At 43.7% G+C, this 24,069-nt stretch overlaps 1 protein-coding gene across 7 annotated transcripts; it reads right to left on the reverse strand.

Annotated features, from left to right (window-relative positions):
- Window positions 1-741: 741 nt before the first annotated feature.
- On the reverse strand, window positions 742-23,955 carry LOC109864687 (protocadherin alpha-C2-like). 7 transcript variants are annotated; one of them, XR_004204206.1, is made up of 3 exons: window positions 18,307-23,955; window positions 3,363-3,398; window positions 742-1,920 (listed from the first exon to the last, which is right to left on the reverse strand). XR_004204206.1 is itself a non-coding variant. In XM_031797606.1 (3 exons), the coding sequence occupies exons 1-2, from the start codon at window positions 17,837-17,839 to the stop codon at window positions 3,387-3,389; spliced, it is 2,424 nt and encodes an 807-aa protein (XP_031653466.1). In that variant the 5' UTR covers window positions 17,840-18,065; the 3' UTR covers window positions 742-1,920; window positions 3,363-3,386. The 7 variants fall into 7 exon arrangements, 6 of the variants coding, with proteins under 6 accessions (XP_031653466.1, XP_031653465.1, XP_031653464.1 ...); XM_031797606.1 differs by lacking the exon at window positions 18,307-23,955 and adding an exon at window positions 15,428-18,065; XM_031797605.1 differs by lacking the exon at window positions 18,307-23,955 and adding an exon at window positions 12,437-15,335.
- Window positions 23,956-24,069: the final 114 nt, after the last annotated feature.

Genomic DNA, 24,069 nt, shown 5'->3' on the forward strand with positions numbered 1-24,069 from the left:
GCTTACCTTTGCAGTAAAAACGTGTTGTTCTCCTCATATGGCCGATCTTACAGTTCAATTCATTATTAAGTTAATATCCAGCTGATATCGTTCCCATTTCAACTTATTGCGTGCATAAACCATTCCTAATGAGGATTACAGAAGTTCTACAGTTACAATACCAGTGAGATTTGCATGACGTTACACACCTTCAATATCCACCTATGACTGTATATGACTGATACCCACCTATCACCTACCATCAATACGCCAAGAATGAACCAAGGAGATTCATAGTCTATCACTTTAAAATGACTAGTTTCCGATGATCATTTTGATGTTTCTGCTTCTGTCTTCTGTCCCACTTCCACCGCCAGGTTACAAAACAAAAAATAATACATTCAAATGATCAGTTCGACTGTGAAGCTTTTCTCTGGTACAACTTGATAATGAGCAGCTACATCAAAAGTCGAATTGATTGCAGCAGCTGTAGCTACAGGAGCTGCAATTAGCTAGCGTGTCAACCAACGAGCTGCCGTGGAGCCTGAACTGGTCAGCCGCCCTAGTCTTAGCCTACTGTAGACGTTGCCCCTAAACAACAGCTCTAGGATCGTCAGACACCCTACTAACCTTGTTGAACCATTAGAGCGCTGAAAGTGAACTGACCTTGTATCAGTGGTTAGGGGCATCTTTGATGTGCTAAGGATGAGTGGGCCCACCTCGGGAAAGCTAAAATAACCAGTAATTCACAGAGAAAAAGAGGTAATTCATCATGGATGTAATGGTACCCATATTTAACAAATCACCATAGGATACAGTACAATACATAAAAAAGAATGACTACACATTGCACCATCGATAGATAATATAGGCTACACAAAGCACTAATTATAGACTTGCCTTGATCATAACTTAAAGCAGAGATAATAGTAGTTACTGTAGTACTGTAAATATTGGCATTTCATTTTGTTTAGCAGTCACATTTTGTACAAAGTTTGAAAAATAAGAAATGAAAAGGAACGTAAAAGTGTGTTTTTTCTTCTCTCTCAAAGTTGCCCGGGATGTCACGTGCCTCACACTTAAATCAGTACACTTGTAACAACCTAAGCATCATGACATTTCTAATTAACCCTCCCCTATTTCCTTGTTTGATAAACTGGATGACAAAAGTATTCTAAAGAGTGTCTCACTCACATGTAGCACAAGGTCTTTGTACACTACAGAAAACGACTAAATGACCTACTTCTACATCACATCACCTCACACAACACTAATTCCCTTTCGTCCTATACTGTTATTAATCCTCTGTAGCTACTTAGCCATCTAACATATTTCTTTACACGTTTTTTGTTTGCTTGATTATACATCTCCACACCTTTGCGCTGCCAGAACAAGAAGAAACACTGAAGTGGAAAGCCTAACATCTTTTTCTGAGATGGGTTACTATCTTTGAAGACAACTCCACATTCCCATGTCCGTCTCTGTTAGTTCATAGTGGCTGTTTGGAACTCCTTTTGTATGTCCAGTGGTACCTCTACTTGTTCATTCTGTGTCTCTAGTGTCTTTTCTCTTGAAATACGAAGGGCCCACAGTGATGGGCCAGAGCCATGCAAGAATCATGCGTGTTGAATGGATGCTGAAAGACTTGTGAAGTTGATTGGGGATAGCGTGTGCTTAAAAAGAGATTGGGGCATGGCTAGGGGACAGGGGATGGGGGACGGGGTCACTATAGTGTCCTTTAGGTCCTTGGGGTACAGTTATTGTGAGGCCAAGGGGGTGCAGTTGGAGTGTCACTGAGGGGCTGGGCGTTTAGGGGAGGGGGCTGAGTAGGGTAAGGATGGGGTTCCTTTCTTCAGTGGACAGGGATTCCTCCTGATGTCACTTCAGCGGACCAATGGGGATGGAGCCTTACGAGGAACTGCTGCCAGTGGTGGTCGACCCCTGCAAATGAGAGGAGAGAATTAGACAAAAGTGGGAGTCATCTGGGACATTCACAGCCTTATGATTGGCCAAACTCTGACATCTCTCATGCAGCCGAGGTCTGTCAGTCAGACAGGTCATCAGGCAGAACGACAGAGTGGGACTTGTAGTGGTGGTGGTGGGGGTGGGTGGGAGGGGGGGGGACTATTAATGAATACCATGCTCCAAGATTATGTGAGGGAGAGAGAGTGGTTGCTAGGTAACTGGGCGATTAGTTTCCTTTCCCGTCCCTCTGCACGAAGAATTAGGTCATACGTCACATCCCAGTAAACAGGAATTCACAAGGGTCAAACGTGTTGTGAACTCATCAACAGTCAGTCAAACAATCAAACAATCAACCACTCACACCAAAAACACCACAGTCCAATCCACCAAACAAACAGTCTGAGATGCAGTAGAGGATGTGCCTGATCTGCTTTAGTGATGGGACTGAAGGAGATGAACACAAATTAATATCCCATGCAGAGGACTGTGTCAAAGCTTATTAGCTGTATAGTTCTGTTCATGTAAAAAACAAATGTATGACAGCCTGGTTAGAGAGCCTCTGTGGTGGTTTCAGGGAGGGCCTGGCATGATACTGTAAGATGCATCAGTCAAGGGAGTCCATAGTTGTGGGTGAGTGTAAGCAGGACATGTTTAAGTTTTTCATTCTTTTTGGGCTGTCATTCTGCGGCCCCAGGACCAGGTGCTGGGCTTAGGGCTCAGTGACTGGCTGCAGTCAGGTGTGACAGACAGGTGTGTGCCCGAAAAACCAAAAGGCGATTGCAGTAGAGAGGACATACCTTCATCGATCCCCCTCTTTAATCTGGATTACAACTAAAGCCAGAGCTTCTGTCAAATAGATCCCAGATTATTACTATCAGCAGCGTTATGATTATTACTCCATCTCTGTCTGATGTCTACTGAGGTCAATTAATGCCATTTCTTTTTTTCCCTGACAGGAAAGCGCCCAAAAGTCACTGTTCTGGCAGAGGAGAAAGACCCTATGTACTGTATAGTTAGGAAACTAGGTCAGTATGACCTAGACATCAGCATCATAACAGTAGCATTTCTAGAGCTTGAGACAGGCTCAATAGGCCTTGAGGGTGAGAGTCTAATATGGGCAGCAGTGGTTTGTTTTGGGATGAGGCTCAGTTAAACAGGACAAAAGGTCGGTGCAGGCCAGACTCAATTAAGCCATGGGGAACAGGGCAGGAGGGACGGGGTATTGGTATCAACTTGGCCAAGTGACGTTTTTGTCATCAAAGCCACAGCTCCTCCTCCAAGACGAAGGAAACAACGACAGGAGAACATGATTTCCACTGAAAACAACAAAAGAACGACACAAAAAAACAAAAACACATCATTTCTGTAAGGTCATTCAAAAAGGGGTTCCGGGGCGGGTGAGTGAGACTCCTGCGTACCTCCAGCTGCAGAGTGGACTTCCCTCACTTAGGATACTTAAGAACAGGGAGAAAAGAAAGAAGCGTTTCAATGGTCAAGACATTGCAGAACAGAAGAAGAGGAACTCTTTCTGTATGCATGGTTATGGCCTATGGCTACAATCTCCCATTTTTTTCATTTTAATCATTGCATTTCTACGAAAGAGATTATCTTATACGTCTGAGAAACAGTCTGCACTTTGAATAGTATAGCCCAAAACTGAAGATGCTTAAGATAAAACAGACAGCACAGCATAGCAGGAAGAATTGCATGACAGTCTGAAAAGGGTAACATGAGTTAGTTAGGAAAATGACAGTTTTCAGCAATCCGTACGCACACAAACACCATTCACCCTCACACACAAGACCGCACACAAACACCATTCACCCTCACACACAAGACCGCGCACAATCACTTATTCTGTAAAACTTACCTTCTAACGAGAACTAGCCTTGATCAAGGAAAACATTTGTTATACAGGGGCCTTCGGAAAGTATTCAGGCCCCTTGACTTTTTCCACATGTTGTGACGTTACAGGCTTATTCTAAAATGAATGCTCTAAGGTAAGAAAATGTGGGAAAAGTCAAGAGGTCTGAATACTTTCTGAAAACGCTGTCCATTGTAATGAGTGTGCAAATGTATAATAGCAGGAGAACAGCTCTTGCAGAACACCTGGAAAGGCCATATGGCCACTGGTATAGAGCGAGAGGTGCGTAGCAAAACAAGCAACACTACAACCCTGACCCATCTCTTACTGCAGATCTCCTCCCTGCTCTCCTTCTCTTACTGAGTGGTGTAAGAGGAGGAGAGAGAAACTCTGCAGCATAGAGGGGGAGTGGCTGCACTGAAAAGCTGTACACAAAGCTAGGCCTTCAGCTTGACTGGGCTCACTGTGGGAGAGAGAAGGGTTTATTTGAATGCATTTACAGCTGCTGTTGGCTATATTTGACGAAGGAAGTCAATAAGCATATCAAACATGAAATAAGAACCTATGATGTCAATGATGAGCGGATGCCTCTAGATTAATAATAGGCTCCTCTAATGTTCCACTAATGTGAAAACATATCTGGTCTGTTTTGAAAGCTCGATGGGTTTCTGTCTCCTCATATTCTAGTAGAACATACATAAATAAAATTGCTTCTGGCACTGTCTAATCTTCATCACTGTGTAATCTTCATCACTGTGTAATCTTCATCACTGTGTTACCTCGAAAAAGGATGCAGTATACCGCTAAATGGCTGCAGTATGCAGGCACAGTCAGTGCAGTGGAATACAGGCCACATGCCACACAGCAACACACCGCTCAACCTGTCAGACCAAATTAGAAGGCTTTTTTTGTTCTCCACAGCAGGTTCTGCAGCTGTTTACTGAGATGCTAGAGGGAAGTGATATGAATGAATGAGAGGTGAACAGTTTCTAGAGAGAAAGGAACTAGGCCTGTCATACGGATTACCCTGCAACGCCAGAAGGTGACCTGTTTTTAGACTTGTAATGAGGTGGAAAGTGGAAATGTTACACATGCTCCCTCTCTGCACCTGACACTTTCTATATAATGTGTATCTGGGTAAACAGTATTCAATATGTTTCTGTGAATAGTTTCTGAGATTTAACTGTGTGACCTTCTTAATTTTAGGTAGCTTATGTGATGCCGAAAAAGAAAACAAAATTTTACACTTTTCTGTTCAGTAATTTGCCAGGTTGCTGATATCAGACAATATCACATGAAATCATCATGGCTTCTTCTCAGAAATAAACGTTTCACCAAAGTGTTATATATATGTTATTTATGATGCCATCTTGGTTATCCATGATGCCATCTTGGTTATTCATGATGCCATCTTGGTTATTCATGATGCCATCTTGGTTATTCATGATGCCATCTTGGTTATTCACGGTGCCATCTTGGCTTTTCATGATGCCATCTTGGTTATTCACAGTGCCATCTTGGCTTTTCATGATGCCATCTTGGTTATTCATGATGCCATCTTGGTTATTCATGATGCCATCTTGGTTATTCACAGTGCCATCTTGGCTTTTCATGATGCCATCTTGGTTATTCATGATGCCATCTTGGCTTTTCATGATGCCATCTTGGTTATTCACGGTGCCATCTTGGCTTTTCATGATGCCATCTTGGTTATTCACGGTGCCATCTTGGCTTTTCATGATGCCATCTTGGTTATTCACGGTGCCATCTTGGTTATTCACGGTGCCATCTTGGCTTTTCATGATGCCATCTTGGTTATTCACGGTGCCATCTTGGCTTTTCATGATGCCATCTTGGTTATTCACGGTGCCATCTTGGTTAATCACGGTGCCATCTTGGCTTTTCATGATGCCATCTTGGTTATTCACGGTGCCATCTTGGCTTTTCATGATGCCATCTTGGTTATTCACGGTGCCATCTTGGCTTTTCATGATGCCATCTTGGTTATTCACGGTGCCATCTTGGCTTTTCATTATGCCATCTTGATTTTTCACGGTGCCATCTTGGCTTTTCATGATGCCATCTTGGTTATTCACGGTGCCATCTTGGTTATTCATGATGCCATCTTGGTTATTCACGGTGCCATCTTGGCTTTTCATGATGCCATCTTGGTTATTCACGGTGCCATCTTGGCTTTTCATGATGCCATCTTGGTTATTCACAGTGCCATCTTGGTTTTACCTGGTGGTTACCTTGTTATGGCACAGTAATATGGTTTTAATGTACATTTGGTGATGCACGCTCATAGGATATGTTACGGTAACTTCCAGACAGCTTCTCTGAGTCGATGTTGCTTCGCTTGTTCTGGAATTGGAACACCGCTTAAAGTATTATATTTTTTATGGCCATGCCAGTGAGTGAATTGAAATAGAGGAGTTAAGCAAGGCACGCTTCAAAATAGGTCTAGCTTTATTGGAATAGCATTGACATCATTTGGCTACAAAATATTGCATTGTTAACAAGCCACTTGTTGGTTCAGCCGTTCTGCTTGCAATGTCTACAAGGTGGCCCGCGTTGATAACTATTAGAATTGTATTAGACAATAAGGTATCATGTTTCACGCGATGAGAACCATCCCACAGGAAGCTTCCCACAAAATATATGGGCTATGCTCTCTGAAACCACACCACATTGTTTCACTGTATCTCTTTGGGAACTATGATTAGATTATCACGGTCTGAATTGGCCTGGTTTCCCAAATTACTACTCCGTAATAGAGGTTATGAAAATGGCTTCATGAGGATGGCCAGCCAAGCTGTCATTTGAATGTACCAGCACACAGCTCTAACTTCCGATGCCTCTCAGTAGCCTTAAAGGTCCAATGCAGACAGGTTTTTTTTATATCAAAACATTTCTGGGTAACAATAGTACCTTACTGTGATTGTTTTAAGTTAAAATGGTCAAAAAAAGAAACAAGAATTGCTTCTAAGCAAAGAGCAATTTCTCAAGCAAGAATTTTGCAATGACGGTCTGGGAGTGGTCTGAGTGGGGAACAGAAAACAGACAAAGAGCTGTTATTGGCTGAGAGGTTTGGAACTCTCATTCTTATTGGTCTATTAACTACAGTAATTTACCGCCTGGTGATTTCACCAGGCAGGACTAAAATCCATCCCACCAAAACAGGCTGAAACTTCAGGCGGTCTTTTCTAACAGCTCTTACACTACATTTTCCACAATATACACACTATCTACCAAGAGTGTTTTCATCTGTATTTTTTGTAGCTGTCTATTTACCACCAGAAACCGATGCTGGCACTAAGACCGCACTCAACGAGCTGTAAAAGGCCATAAGCAAACAAGAAAATGCTCATCCAAAAGCGGCACTCCTAGTGGCCGGGGACTTTAATGCAGGAAAACTTAAATCTGTTTACCTCATGTCACATGTCCAACCAGAGGGGGAGAAAAAAACTCTAGAACACTTTTACTCCACATACAGAGATGTGTACAAAGCTCTGCCTCACCCTCCATTTGGCAAATCTGACGTTAATTATATCCTCCTGATTCCTGCTTACAAGCAAAAACTAAAGCAGGAAGTACCAGTGACTCGCTCAATACGGAAGTGGTCAAATGACGCGGATGCTAAGCTATAGGACTGTTTTGCTAGTACAGGCAGGAAGATGTTCCGGGATTCATCCTATGGCATTGAGGAGTATACCACATCAATCACCAGCATCATCCATAGGTGCATCGAGGATGTCGGCCCCACAGTGACACAGTCACTTTGGACCATTGAGATACACCCTTCGTTTCTCTTACAGTTCAAACAGGAAAGACAGATCACTCCTGGCAGAAAACATGACACTCAACCAATCAGGAACAAGTGCAGTATGTTGCCTGCGTGAGAAGCTCCTGACAATATCAGCAGACGCTAAGCTCATCCTTCATAGTGATCCCATTGACCGAGATGACCTCAGCTGTCTCAACCTTTACACTGTGGTACTCTGAGTCAAGGGGCAAGCCACCCACTGAGTTTAACATATGAAAGAGGGATACCTAGTCAGTTGTACAACTGAATGCCTTCAACTGAAATGTGTCTTCGGCATTTAACCCAACCCCTCTGAATCAGAGAGGTGTGGGGGTATTGCCTTAATCGACATCAACGTCTTCAGGTGCCCGGGGAACAGTGGGTTAACTGCCTTTAACCCACACAGGGGCCTCCCGGGTGGCGCAGTGGTTAAGGGCGCTGTACTGCAGTGCCAGCTGTGCCATGAGAGTCCCTGGGTTGGCGCCCAGGCTCTGTCGTAACCGGCCGCGACCGGAAGGTCCGTGGGGTGACGCACAATTGGCCTAGCGTCGTCCGGGTTAGGGAGGGCTTGGTCGGTAGGGATGTCCTTGTCTCATCGCGCACCAGCGACTCCTGTGGCGAGCCGGGCGCAGTGCGCGCTAACCAAGGTTGCCAGGTGCACGGTGTATCCTCCGACACATTGGTGCGGCTGGCTTCCGGGTTGGATGCGCGCTGTGTTAAGAAGCAGTGCGGCTGGTTGGGTTGTGTATCGGAGGACGCATGACTTTCAACCTTCGTCTCTCCCGAGCCCGTACGGGAGTTGTAGCGATGATACAAGATAGTAGCTACTACAACAATTGGATACCACGAAATTGGGGAGAAAAAGGGGTAAAATGTTAAATAAAACTAAAATAAAAAATGTTTTTTTAAAACCACACAGGTACTTAGACCGCTGCTCGAGGTGTGAATCAAGACCCTCTCTCCTAGTGATCCCATTGAACCAAATGACCTCAAGTATATTGAACTGGCATTGTGATGCTCTTAGTCAAGGGGCAAGCTACTGACTGTATTTGAGGAGATGTTTAAGGTGAGCAAAGGCTGGTGTGCTATTTTCATCTGTTTGGGTCACAATTAGGCCTACGCATACCTCTGAAGAACGCAACGTATAGAGACACATATAAATAGGACGATAACCTACAAAGATATTGAGACAGCTGCTCGAGGTCGTCCTCTGAATGTTGCTGGTTGATTTGATGTAAGCGTTTGTTTTCCTTGAAGCGGAGGTGTAGGTCATTCTTACCTGCAGAGTAGAGGCCGCTGAGTCGCTGGTCTCTGTCAGGCCAGTGCTCCTTGGTAGACTGGACACGATGTATCTGGAACCCGCCTTTGGCACAGGCTGTCTGACTACCAGCTTTCCTTTCCTCGTCTCCGCTAGAAACAGACTGTACCAGTAGGCATCGTTGGAGACCAGGGTGGAATCTGCGATGGTTGAGTTTCTCTCGCTGATCACGCTGTTCCTACTTGGAGGGGCCGCTTTGCTGGGCATTGGTTTCTGACACTTCAGCACACAAGTGACCAATATGGTGATCAATAACAGGAAGGACACTGAGCCCAGGCCGATCACCAAATATAGGTTTAAATCAGAAAATATGTCATATTCTAGAGGCACCTCCGTCATGTCAGAGTAGGCTTTAACGGCAGTCTCCACTGTTGAGAGCTTTATGGTAACTGTAGCAGAGAGAGCAGGATCCCCGTTGTCCTTGGCGATGACAACCAGCCGTTGATGACGCGGATCTCTGTAACTGAACATTCTCATGGTACGTATCTCTCCGTTGTATTGGTCCAGACTGAATAAGGTGGCGTCAGTAACCTGTAGAAACTGGTATGTAATCCGAGAGTTCTGGACCGAGTCTGTGTCTATGGCTATCACCTTGGAGACCAGGGATCCTTTATCGGTGGATCTGGGGATCTTCTCCTCCACCACGGAGCCGTGCGCGCGCCACGGAGACACTATGACCGGGGTGTTGTCGTTCTGGTCCACAATAATGATGTGGACAGTCACGTTACTGCTGAGCGGAGGAACACCAGAGTCTCTGGCCTCAATGTGGAAAAGGAACTCCTTCTCTATCTCATAGTCAAACGTCTTTAGTGCGTAAAGATTACCGTTCTCCGGATTGATGGAGAACAGCATGGACATGGATGTGTTCACTATCTCCTTCTCTATGATGAAATAAACTAGATACTGGTTTTCATGGAGGTCTGGATCAAACGCAGTGAGGGAACTTAGCAAGGCCCCAGGTGCGTTGTTCTCCATAACGGGTATAGTGTAGAAGGACTGGGGGAACTGTGGAACGTTGTCGTTAACATCTAGTAATTCTAAAATCATCGTTTCGTTGTCAGACAGCGTAGGGGAACCCCTGTCTGTTACCGTAAAAGTTATTTCATATTCTGGAACCTTCTCACGGTCCAGAGGTTGTGAAACTACTAATTCGTAATAGTTATCAGAAGACTCTCTTAGTGCAAAAGGCAATGTATCAGCAATACGAATATCAACTATCCCATTGTCACCTGAATCTTTATCGCTGACACTAACCACTGCTATCACACTGTCTACTGGAATATCCTCCTTGACAGGGCTTTGAAACGATTTAATTGATATCTCAGGGTGATTGTCATTCATATCTGTGACCAAAATAGTTAATTTACTCTGCCCTGTCAAGGAATTAGGCCCCTTATCAGTTGCTATAACTTCCATGTCATAAATCCTGAAATCTTCATAATTAATCATTTCTTTGACTCTGATTTCACCATTTTTGGTATTCAAACTAAACGTTTGTTGGGTTTTCTCTGATGTATAAAGACTATATGAATATACTATTTCCGAATTGGTTCCCTCATCTAAGTCTGTTGCATTCAATTTAACCACAAGGCTCCCAATTGGAGAGTTTTCCATCACATTAATGTTGTAGCTTTCTTTATCAAATTGAGGGGCGTTGTCATTCGTGTCTATAACGCGAACAATGATGTTGGCTGTACCGGAGCGCGTGGGGACTCCACCATCGACAGCGGTGAGTATTAGATTATGAACCGCCTGCTCCTCTCGGTTTAAAACCTTTTTAAGAATCAAATCAGCAAACTTTGACCCGTCTCTTCCGGTCTGAATCTCTATACTGAAATGCTCACTCTCGCTTAAGTGATACGTATTGATAGAGTTTGCACCAAAATCTGGGTCTACTGCATTGGTTAACGAGAATCGTTCTCCTGCAGCGGTGGATTCAGATATATCCAGGTGCATGGTGTCCCGGCGAAATTGGGGAGAGTTGTCATTTATGTCCATTATTTCAACTTCAATATTAAATAGTCTAATTGGGTTTTCGATGGTAACATCCATTTTGAGGAAACAAGAGGATGTCTTAACGTTGCATAAGTATTCTCTGTCAATCTTCTCCGCTATTAGTAGCTCCCCTGTGTCTTTGTTTATCTCCAGATACCTCTTATTGGCGATAACATCCAACCGTATTTTACGTCGAGCCATGATTTTAGCATCCAAACCCAAATCAGCAGCTAAATTCGCAACAACGGAGCCTTCCTCGATCTCTTCGGGAATGGAATAGTGAGTAACCGCAGATGCCGTGTTCAAGACGGCAGAGAGAAGAAGAAAGATCGCGACATACCTTCTCCGGGGCTCTCCACTAATATGCACCTCCATTGTTGGGATGTGCCTCATACTGCACGTTACGTTGATGGCGAATTTGTGTCAAGAAAATTAGATATGTAACCTTTTGAAGATATAGACAAAAACGACCTTCTCAAAAGCAGATAAATGTCAGCACCCGCGATTAGTCCATACAGAATACGCATTGCCTTTATCGCTATGGTGAACTGTCATGGCTACCATTCCATCAAAGAAGAGTGCGTTTCATTGGCGAGCAGCGACCCTGTGCGCATTTTAGCAGCCCTTGCAACGTTGGATTTAATACATGTTTATTGCACACTTTTTGTCGATATTATTTATGCGAAGAAAAAATACCACACACAACAATATTGCTAGAATGTGAGGTAAAGAATACATTATGAACATTGCTTTATTTCGGCCTATTATTGGGTAATTGTGATTCCTTCTGGTAACAATACCAGCCTTTGTGGACAGAAATATTAGTTATCTGTTCGAGGTGAATTGATTGGTCCATGGTAAACGAATGGGATGTGAAAGTATAATGGTTGTTGTTATTGTGAACACTTTCAAATGATGGTAGAACTTCAGCCAACGTGTTTATCAATTTTACGCATGGCAAATGCATACTGTAGCGAACCCACACGTAAAGTTGTTGCACATTACGTTAAACCAGTAGAGTCCGAGTAGAGCAGGACCGCGGGACGAATTTGTCCAGTGGTTTTATTTGGCCCCCAAAGTGTTCTGAGCATAAGACTGTAACAACACCAGGAAATCAGCTCGAAGAGATTTTCATTTAAGAAATCTGTTACCAAGACTTCCCACGCCTAATAGAGAGAAACGTGGTGGTATACAAATGTAGGTAAAGTTTGAAATTATTGTTTTAGTCAAACATTTTATCTGTTTGGGCTTCTTCTAGTCAATTTGCAGTTTACAAATGATCTGCAATTATGTTCCGTTCCCACGACCATGCGCTCAATAACAAAATTGGTCGATGACTGAATCTAGTTGACGATCCCTGGGGTAGAGGCTCAAAGCAGCGACTCGGTGTAGAGGCTACTGGACACGATGTATCTGGAGCCCGACTTTCGAACAGGCTGTCTGACAAACAGCTTTCCTTTCCTAGTCTCCGCTAGAAACAGACTGTACCAGTGGGCATCGTATTTCTTACCTGCAGAGTAGAGGCCGCTGAGTCGCTGGTCTCTGTCAGGCCCGTGCTCCTTGGTAGACTGGACACGATGTATCTGGAGCCCGCCTTTGGCACAGGCTGTCTGACTACCAGCTTTCCTTTCCTCGTCTCCGCTAGAAACAGACTGTACCAGTAGGCATCGTTGGAGACCAGGGTGGAATCAGCGATGGTCGAATTCCTCTCGCTGATCACGCTGTTCCTACTGGGAGGGGCCGCTTTACTTGGCATTGGTTTCTGACACTTCAGCACACAGGTAACCAATATGGTGATCAATAACAGAAAGGACACCGAGCCCAGGCCGATCACCAAATACAGGTTTATATCTGAAAATATGTCATATTCTAGAGGCACCTCCGTCATGTCAGAGTAGGCTTTAACGGCAGTCTCCACTGTTGAGAGCTTTATGGTAACTGTAGCAGAGAGAGCAGGTTCCCCGTTGTCCTTGGCGATGACAACCAGCCGTTGATGACGCGGATCTCTGTAACTGAACATTCTCATAGTACGTATCTCTCCGTTGTATTGGTCCAGACTGAATAAGGTGGCGTCAGTAACCTGTAGAAACTGGTATGTAATCCGAGAGTTCTGGACCGAGTCCGTGTCTATGGCTATCACCTTGGAGACCAGGGATCCTTTATCGGTGGATCTGGGGATCTTCTCCTCCACCACGGAGCCGTGCGCGCGCCACGGAGACACTATGACCGGGGTGTTGTCGTTCTGGTCCACAATAATGATGTGGACAGTCACGTTACTGCTGAGCGGAGGAACACCAGAGTCTCTGGCCTCAATGTGGAAAAGGAACTCCTTCTCTATCTCATAGTCAAACGTCTTTAGTGCGTAAAGATTACCGTTCTCCGGATTGATGGAGAACAGCATGGACATGGAGGTGTTCACTATCTCCTTCTCTATGATGAAATAAACTAGATACTGGTTTTCATGGAGGTCTGGATCAAACGCAGTGAGGGAACTTAGCAAGGCCCCAGGTGCGTTGTTCTCCATAACGGGAATAGTGTAGAACGACTGGGGGAACTGTGGAACGTTGTCGTTAACGTCTAGTAGTTCTAAAGTCATAGTTTCGTTGTCAGATAGCGGAGGGGATCCCCTGTCTGTTACCGTAAAAGTGATTTCATATTCAGGGACCTTCTCACGATCCAGAGGTTGTGAAACTACTAATTCGTAATAGTTATCAGAAGACTCTCTTAGTGCAAATGGCAATTGATCAGCAATATGGAGGTCAACTATACCATTTTCACCTGAATCTTTATCGCTGACACTAACAATTGCTATCACAGTATCTATGGCTACATTTTCCTTTATAGGACTTTGAAACGATTTTATGGACATTTCTGGGTGATTGTCATTCATATCTGTAACTAAAATAGTTAATTTACACTGACTTGACAAGGAATTGGGTCCCTTGTCCATTGCTATGACTTCCATATCATAAATCCTGAAATCTTCATAATTAATCATTTCTTTGACTCTGATTTCACCACTATTAGAATTCAAACTGAAAATTGCTTGCGTTTTCTCTGATGTATAAAGGCTATATGAGTATATTATTTCCGAATTGGTTCCCTCATCTAAGTCAGTTGCATTCAATTCAATCACAAGTTTTCCAATTGGGGCGTTTTCCATCACATTGATGGTGTAGCTTTCTTTATCAAATTGAGGGGCGTTGTCATTCGTATCTAGAACGCGAACAATGATGTTGGCTGTGCCTGTGCGCGCGGGGACTCCGCCATCTACAGCGGTGAGTATTAGGTTATGGACCGCCTGTTCCTCTCGGTCTAAAGCGTTTTTTAGAACCAAATCAGCAAACTTTGACCCATCTCTCCCGGTTTGAATCTCTATACTAAAATGCTCTTCATCACTTAAGTGATACGACTTTACAGAGTTTGTACCGAAATCTGGGTCAACTGCATTGTTTAACGAGAATCGTTCACCTGCCGGGGTGGATTCTGATATATCCAGGTGCATGGTGTCCCTGCGAAAATGGGGCACGTTGTCATTTATGTCCATTATTTCCACTTCAATATTAAACATTCGTATTGGTTCTTCAATCGAAACATCCATTTTGAGGAAACAAGATGGATTTTTGCTGTTGCATAGGTATTCTCTGTCAATCTTCTCCGCGATGAATAGCTCTCCCGTCTCTTTGTTTATCTCCAGATACCTCTTATTGGCGATAACATCCAACCGTACTTTACGCTTAACTAAGGTTTTCGCATCGAGACCCAAATCAGCAGCCAAATTAGCAACAATAGAGCCTTCCTCCATTTCTTCGGGTATAGAATAGTGAGTAACCGCACATGCTGTGTTCATGGCGGTAGAGAAAATAAGAAATACCGAGACGTACCTTCTCCAGTGCTGTGCACTGATGTGCGTCTCCATTGTTGTATTGCTTATCTCTGTGCGTAATGCACCACAACGAAAATATGAAGTTGTGTTGAATTTACGTCAAGAAAACGAGACGACCTTGTAACGTTTTGAAGATGGACAAAAATGATATCGAAGGAATCGAAATTCAGGACCGGAAAATGTCCACACACAATAGGCACTGCGTCTATCACTATGACGAACTGTCATGGCGACGATTACATCACAGAATAGTGCGTTTTATTGGTGAACAGTGACACTTTGCGCATTTTGCCAGCCTATGCAGCTCTGAAATTGCAAACATTGCAAACGTTTAGGTTGTATTATTAGTGCGTTTAAACTTGAAGTATGCTGTGAGAACAGCTGCAACGGGACAACAGTGACTTTTCAACTTGTGAATTGAATGATTTGGTTGCATATAAGTACATTGAATGTGGAGCTGGAACTGTTAATTGCCAAAAAAATTGCAATCAACACGTGGTCGAACTTGAGTCAACCTATTCATCAATTTTACGCACGATAATTGTGCACTGAAGAAAACACCTCTATCAAATGTATTGTTATTTATATTAAAGAATGGGTGTAGGTCATTCTCACCTGCAGAGTAGAGGCTGCTGAGTCACTGGTCTCTGTCAGGCCAGTGCTCCTTGGTAGACTGGAAACGATGTATCTGGAACCTGCCTTTGGCACAGGCTGTCTGACTACCAGCTTTCCTTTCCTCGTCTCCGCTAGAAACAGACTGTACCAGTAGGCATCGTTGGAGACCAGGGTGGAATCTGCGATGGTCGAATTCCTCTCGCTGATCACGCTGTTCCTACTGGGAGGAGCCGCATTGCTGGGCTTTGGTTTCTGACACTTCAGCACACAGGTGACCAATATTGTGATCAATAACAGAAAGGACACTGAGCCCAGGCCGATCACCAAATACAGGTTTAAGTCTGAAAATATGTCATATTCTAGAGGCACTTCAGTCATGTCAGAGTAGGCTTTAACGGCAGTCTCCACTGTTGAGAGCTTTATGGTAACTGTAGCAGAGAGAGCAGGTTCCCCGTTGTCCTTGGCGATGACAACCAGCCGTTGATGACGCGGATCTCTGTAACTGAACATTCTCATAGTACGTATCTCTCCGTTGTATTGGTCCAGACTGAATAAGGTGGCGTCAGTAACCTGTAGAAACTGGTATGTAATCCGAGAGTTCTGGACCGAGTCTGTGTCTATGGCTATCACCTTGGAGACCAGGGATCCTTTATCGGTGGATCTGGGGATCTTCTCCTCCACCACGGAGCCGTGCGCGCGCCACGGAGACACTATGACCGGGGTGTTGTCGTTCTGGTCCACAATAATGATGTGGACAGTCACGTTACTGCTGAGCGGAGGAACACCAGAGTCTCTGGCCTCAATGTGGAAAAGGAACTCCTTCTCTATCTCATAGTCAAACGTCTTTAGTGCGTAAAGATTACCGTTCTCCGGATTGATGGAGAACAGCATGGACATGGATGTGTTCACTATCTCCTTCTCTATGATGAAATAAACTAGATACTGGTTTTCATGGAGGTCTGGATCAAACGCAGTGAGGGAACTTAGCAAGGCCCCAGGTGCATTATTCTCCATAACGGGTATAGTGTAGAACGACTGGGGGAACTGTGGAACGTTGTCGTTTACGTCTAGTAGTTCTAAAGTCATGGTTTCGTTGTCAGATAGTGGAGGGGAACCCCTGTCTGTTACGGTAAAAGTGATTTCATATTCTGGGACCTTCTCACGATCCAGAGGTTGTGAAACTACTAACTCATAATAGTTATCAGAAGACTCTCGAAGCGCAAAAGGTAATTGATCCGCAATGTGAATATTGACGATTCCATTTTCACCTGAATCTTTATCGCTGACACTGACTACTGCTATCACAGTGTCTATGGCTACATTTTCCTTTATGGGACTTTGAAACGATTTTATGGACATTTCTGGATGATTGTCATTCATATCTGTAACTAAAATGGTTAATTTACACTGACTTGACAAGGAATTCGCTCCTTTATCTGTTGCTATGACTTCCATGTCATAAATCCTGAAATCTTCATAATTTATCATTTCTTTTACCGTTATTTCTCCATTGTTAGCGTTTAAACTGAAAGTGCCTTGCGTTTTCTCCGATGTATACAAACTATATGAATATGTTATTTCCGAATTGGTGCCCTCATCTAAGTCTGTTGCATTCAATTTAACAACAAGACTTCCAATTGGAGAGTTTTCCATTATATCGATCTTGTACGTGTCTGTATTAAACTTAGGGGCGTTGTCATTTGTATCCAGAACCCGAACAATGATGTTGGCTGTTCCGGAGCGCGCGGGGACTCCGCCATCTACAGCGGTGAGTATTAGATTATGAACCGCCTGCTGCTCTCGGTCTAAAGCCTTTTTCAGTATCAAATCAGCAAATTTTGCTCCATCTCTACCGGTCTGTATTTCGATATTGAAATGTTCACTCTCACTTAGGTGGTAGGTTTTAACAGTGTTGCTACCAACGTCCGGGTCCACTGCATTGTTCAGAGAGAATCGCTCACCCACGGGAGTAGACTCTGATATATCCAAATCCATTGTGTCCCGTCGAAAATGTGGCGCGTTGTCGTTTATATCCATGATTTCTAATTCTATATTGAACATCCTTATTGGATTTTCAATTGTTGCATCCATTTTAAGAAAACATGATGTTGCTGTCTTAGTTGGACAAAGAGATTCCCTGTCCAACCTTTCGACGATATACAGCTCGCCAGTCTCTTTGTTAACGTCCAGATATTTTGTGTTGGCAATAACATCCAAGCGCATCTTGCGTTTACTGAGACTGTTCATGTTCAGCCCCAAATCAGAGGCCAGATTAGCAATAACGGAGCCTTCCTCCATTTCCTCCGGAATAGAATAGTGAGTAACCGCATACATCGTGTTCAGGGTGGCAGAGAAAAGAAGAAAGACCGAGACGTACCTTTTACAGGGCAGAACGATGCGATGTTCAGCCATCGTTTGACTGTTTTCCACAATGCAACAAAATGGGACCTTTTTGAATATGAGAAGACGAGACGACGACAATTCCGGCGTTGTAATGCAATGCAATTGAAATGATCATTTGTCAAAGACGGGTTCAGGAACCAAGGAGCTGTTCACATGAAATTGCCTTACTGTCTTGCTAGCGACGAACTGTCATGGCGACTGTTACATCACAGAATAGTGGGTTTTATTGGTGAGCAGCGACGCTTTGCGCATTTTACCAGACAACCTTACAATTGGAAATATGTTCACCTTTCTGGTGAGACTAACTGTTGGATTAAGGAAATACATATGTCCAAATATGTATATATTTTTTTTAATACAACTTTTATTAATTATCTGTATATATTTGTGCCCTGGTTTTACGCACGGGACTACAGCAACTGTATATATAGCATAGCATTGAAGTATGTTATAATAAATTAAGAGTATACTCTTACTTGCAAAGTAGAGGCCGCTGAGTCGCTGGTCTCTGTCAGGCCAGTGCTCCTTGGTAGACTGGACACGATGTATCTGGAACCTGCCTTTGGCACAGGCTGTCTGACTACCAGCTTTCCTTTCCTCGTCTCCGCTAGAAACAGACTGTACCAGTAGGCATCGTTGGAGACCAGGGTGGAATCCGCGATGGTTGAGTTCCTGTCACTGATCACGCTGTTCCTACTTGGAGGGGCCGCTTTACTTGGCATTGGTTTCTGACACTTCAGCACACAGGTGACCAATATGGTGATCAATAACAAAAAGGACACTGAGCCCAGGCCAATCACCAAATACAGGTTTAAATCTGAAAATATGTCATATTCTAGAGGCACTTCCGTCATGTCAGAGTAGGCTTTAACGGCAGTCTCCACTGTTGAGAGCTTTATGGTAACTGTAGCAGAGAGAGCAGGATCCCCGTTGTCCTTGGCGATGACAACCAGCCGTTGATGACGCGGATCTCTGTAACTGAACATTCTCATAGTACGTATCTCTCCGTTGTATTGGTCCAGACTGAATAAGGTGGCGTCAGTAACCTGTAGAAACTGGTATGTAATCCGAGAGTTCTGGACCGAGTCCGTGTCTATGGCTATCACCTTGGAGACCAGGGATCCTTTATCGGTGGATCTGGGGATCTTCTCCTCCACCACGGAGCCGTGCGCGCGCCACGGAGACACTATGACCGGGGTGTTGTCGTTCTGGTCCACAATAATGATGTGGACAGTCACGTTACTGCTGAGCGGAGGAACACCAGAGTCTCTGGCCTCAATGTGGAAAAGGAACTCCTTCTCTATCTCATAGTCAAACGTCTTTAGTGCGTAAAGATTACCGTTCTCCGGATTGATGGAGAACAGCATGGACATGGAGGTGTTCACTATCTCCTTCTCTATGATGAAATAAACTAGATACTGGTTTTCATGGAGGTCTGGATCAAACGCAGTGAGGGAACTTAGCAAGGCCCCAGGTGCGTTGTTCTCCATAACGGGAATAGTGTAGAACGACTGGGGGAACTGTGGAACGTTGTCGTTAACGTCTAGTAGTTCTAAAGTCATAGTTTCGTTGTCAGATAGCGGAGGGGATCCCCTGTCTGTTACCGTAAAAGTGATTTCATATTCAGGGACCTTCTCACGATCCAGAGGTTGTGAAACTACTAATTCGTAATAGTTATCAGAAGACTCTCTTAGTGCAAATGGCAATTGATCAGCAATATGGAGGTCAACTATACCATTTTCACCTGAATCTTTATCGCTGACACTAACAATTGCTATCACAGTATCTATGGCTACATTTTCCTTTATAGGACTTTGAAACGATTTTATGGACATTTCTGGGTGATTGTCATTCATATCTGTAACTAAAATAGTTAATTTACACTGACTTGACAAGGAATTGGGTCCCTTGTCCATTGCTATGACTTCCATATCATAAATCCTGAAATCTTCATAATTAATCATTTCTTTGACTCTGATTTCACCACTATTAGAATTCAAACTGAAAATTGCTTGCGTTTTCTCTGATGTATAAAGGCTATATGAGTATATTATTTCCGAATTGGTTCCCTCATCTAAGTCAGTTGCATTCAATTCAATCACAAGTTTTCCAATTGGGGCGTTTTCCATCACATTGATGGTGTAGCTTTCTTTATCAAATTGAGGGGCGTTGTCATTCGTATCTAGAACGCGAACAATGATGTTGGCTGTGCCTGTGCGCGCGGGGACTCCGCCATCTACAGCGGTGAGTATTAGGTTATGGACCGCCTGTTCCTCTCGGTCTAAAGCGTTTTTTAGAACCAAATCAGCAAACTTTGACCCATCTCTCCCGGTTTGAATCTCTATACTAAAATGCTCTTCATCACTTAAGTGATACGACTTTACAGAGTTTGTACCGAAATCTGGGTCAACTGCATTGTTTAACGAGAATCGTTCACCTGCCGGGGTGGATTCTGATATATCCAGGTGCATGGTGTCCCTGCGAAAATGGGGCACGTTGTCATTTATGTCCATTATTTCCACTTCAATATTAAACATTCGTATTGGTTCTTCAATCGAAACATCCATTTTGAGGAAACAAGATGGATTTTTGCTGTTGCATAGGTATTCTCTGTCAATCTTCTCCGCGATGAATAGCTCTCCCGTCTCTTTGTTTATCTCCAGATACCTCTTATTGGCGATAACATCCAACCGTACTTTACGCTTAACTAAGGTTTTCGCATCGAGACCCAAATCAGCAGCCAAATTAGCAACAATAGAGCCTTCCTCCATTTCTTCGGGTATAGAATAGTGAGTAACCGCACATGCTGTGTTCATGGCGGTAGAGAAAATAAGAAATACCGAGACGTACCTTCTCCAGTGCTGTGCACTGATGTGCGTCTCCATTGTTGTATTGCTTATCTCTGTGCGTAATGCACCACAACGAAAATATGAAGTTGTGTTGAATTTACGTCAAGAAAACGAGACGACCTTGTAACGTTTTGAAGATGGACAAAAATGATATCGAAGGAATCGAAATTCAGGACCGGAAAATGTCCACACACAATAGGCACTGCGTCTATCACTATGACGAACTGTCATGGCGACGATTACATCACAGAATAGTGCGTTTTATTGGTGAACAGTGACACTTTGCGCATTTTGCCAGCCTATGCAGCTCTGAAATTGCAAACATTGCAAACGTTTAGGTTGTATTATTAGTGCGTTTAAACTTGAAGTATGCTGTGAGAACAGCTGCAACGGGACAACAGTGACTTTTCAACTTGTGAATTGAATGATTTGGTTGCATATAAGTACATTGAATGTGGAGCTGGAACTGTTAATTGCCAAAAAAATTGCAATCAACACGTGGTCGAACTTGAGTCAACCTATTCATCAATTTTACGCACGATAATTGTGCACTGAAGAAAACACCTCTATCAAATGTATTGTTATTTATATTAAAGAATGGGTGTAGGTCATTCTCACCTGCAGAGTAGAGGCTGCTGAGTCACTGGTCTCTGTCAGGCCAGTGCTCCTTGGTAGACTGGAAACGATGTATCTGGAACCTGCCTTTGGCACAGGCTGTCTGACTACCAGCTTTCCTTTCCTCGTCTCCGCTAGAAACAGACTGTACCAGTAGGCATCGTTGGAGACCAGGGTGGAATCTGCGATGGTCGAATTCCTCTCGCTGATCACGCTGTTCCTACTGGGAGGAGCCGCATTGCTGGGCTTTGGTTTCTGACACTTCAGCACACAGGTGACCAATATTGTGATCAATAACAGAAAGGACACTGAGCCCAGGCCGATCACCAAATACAGGTTTAAGTCTGAAAATATGTCATATTCTAGAGGCACTTCAGTCATGTCAGAGTAGGCTTTAACGGCAGTCTCCACTGTTGAGAGCTTTATGGTAACTGTAGCAGAGAGAGCAGGTTCCCCGTTGTCCTTGGCGATGACAACCAGCCGTTGATGACGCGGATCTCTGTAACTGAACATTCTCATAGTACGTATCTCTCCGTTGTATTGGTCCAGACTGAATAAGGTGGCGTCAGTAACCTGTAGAAACTGGTATGTAATCCGAGAGTTCTGGACCGAGTCTGTGTCTATGGCTATCACCTTGGAGACCAGGGATCCTTTATCGGTGGATCTGGGGATCTTCTCCTCCACCACGGAGCCGTGCGCGCGCCACGGAGACACTATGACCGGGGTGTTGTCGTTCTGGTCCACAATAATGATGTGGACAGTCACGTTACTGCTGAGCGGAGGAACACCAGAGTCTCTGGCCTCAATGTGGAAAAGGAACTCCTTCTCTATCTCATAGTCAAACGTCTTTAGTGCGTAAAGATTACCGTTCTCCGGATTGATGGAGAACAGCATGGACATGGATGTGTTCACTATCTCCTTCTCTATGATGAAATAAACTAGATACTGGTTTTCATGGAGGTCTGGATCAAACGCAGTGAGGGAACTTAGCAAGGCCCCAGGTGCATTATTCTCCATAACGGGTATAGTGTAGAACGACTGGGGGAACTGTGGAACGTTGTCGTTTACGTCTAGTAGTTCTAAAGTCATGGTTTCGTTGTCAGATAGTGGAGGGGAACCCCTGTCTGTTACGGTAAAAGTGATTTCATATTCTGGGACCTTCTCACGATCCAGAGGTTGTGAAACTACTAACTCATAATAGTTATCAGAAGACTCTCGAAGCGCAAAAGGTAATTGATCCGCAATGTGAATATTGACGATTCCATTTTCACCTGAATCTTTATCGCTGACACTGACTACTGCTATCACAGTGTCTATGGCTACATTTTCCTTTATGGGACTTTGAAACGATTTTATGGACATTTCTGGATGATTGTCATTCATATCTGTAACTAAAATGGTTAATTTACACTGACTTGACAAGGAATTCGCTCCTTTATCTGTTGCTATGACTTCCATGTCATAAATCCTGAAATCTTCATAATTTATCATTTCTTTTACCGTTATTTCTCCATTGTTAGCGTTTAAACTGAAAGTGCCTTGCGTTTTCTCCGATGTATACAAACTATATGAATATGTTATTTCCGAATTGGTGCCCTCATCTAAGTCTGTTGCATTCAATTTAACAACAAGACTTCCAATTGGAGAGTTTTCCATTATATCGATCTTGTACGTGTCTGTATTAAACTTAGGGGCGTTGTCATTTGTATCCAGAACCCGAACAATGATGTTGGCTGTTCCGGAGCGCGCGGGGACTCCGCCATCTACAGCGGTGAGTATTAGATTATGAACCGCCTGCTGCTCTCGGTCTAAAGCCTTTTTCAGTATCAAATCAGCAAATTTTGCTCCATCTCTACCGGTCTGTATTTCGATATTGAAATGTTCACTCTCACTTAGGTGGTAGGTTTTAACAGTGTTGCTACCAACGTCCGGGTCCACTGCATTGTTCAGAGAGAATCGCTCACCCACGGGAGTAGACTCTGATATATCCAAATCCATTGTGTCCCGTCGAAAATGTGGCGCGTTGTCGTTTATATCCATGATTTCTAATTCTATATTGAACATCCTTATTGGATTTTCAATTGTTGCATCCATTTTAAGAAAACATGATGTTGCTGTCTTAGTTGGACAAAGAGATTCCCTGTCCAACCTTTCGACGATATACAGCTCGCCAGTCTCTTTGTTAACGTCCAGATATTTTGTGTTGGCAATAACATCCAAGCGCATCTTGCGTTTACTGAGACTGTTCATGTTCAGCCCCAAATCAGAGGCCAGATTAGCAATAACGGAGCCTTCCTCCATTTCCTCCGGAATAGAATAGTGAGTAACCGCATACATCGTGTTCAGGGTGGCAGAGAAAAGAAGAAAGACCGAGACGTACCTTTTACAGGGCAGAACGATGCGATGTTCAGCCATCGTTTGACTGTTTTCCACAATGCAACAAAATGGGACCTTTTTGAATATGAGAAGACGAGACGACGACAATTCCGGCGTTGTAATGCAATGCAATTGAAATGATCATTTGTCAAAGACGGGTTCAGGAACCAAGGAGCTGTTCACATGAAATTGCCTTACTGTCTTGCTAGCGACGAACTGTCATGGCGACTGTTACATCACAGAATAGTGGGTTTTATTGGTGAGCAGCGACGCTTTGCGCATTTTACCAGACAACCTTACAATTGGAAATATGTTCACCTTTCTGGTGAGACTAACTGTTGGATTAAGGAAATACATATGTCCAAATATGTATATATTTTTTTTAATACAACTTTTATT

The sequence above is a fragment of the Oncorhynchus kisutch genome, linkage group LG19 (genome assembly GCF_002021735.2).
Source record: "Oncorhynchus kisutch isolate 150728-3 linkage group LG19, Okis_V2, whole genome shotgun sequence".
Taxonomy (NCBI): domain Eukaryota; kingdom Metazoa; phylum Chordata; class Actinopteri; order Salmoniformes; family Salmonidae; genus Oncorhynchus; species Oncorhynchus kisutch.

Bases quoted from the DNA above. Each gene is read 5' to 3' on its own strand.
- LOC109864687 (XM_031797601.1), bottom strand. From the start codon at position 11,319: ATGAGGCACATCCCAACAATGGAGGTGCATATTAGTGGAGAGCCCCGG. The intron at 1,921-8,892 runs GTAAGAATGACC...TCTCATTTGCAG, and splicing joins CAGCGGCCTCTACTCTGCAG to GGGTCGACCACCACTGGCAG.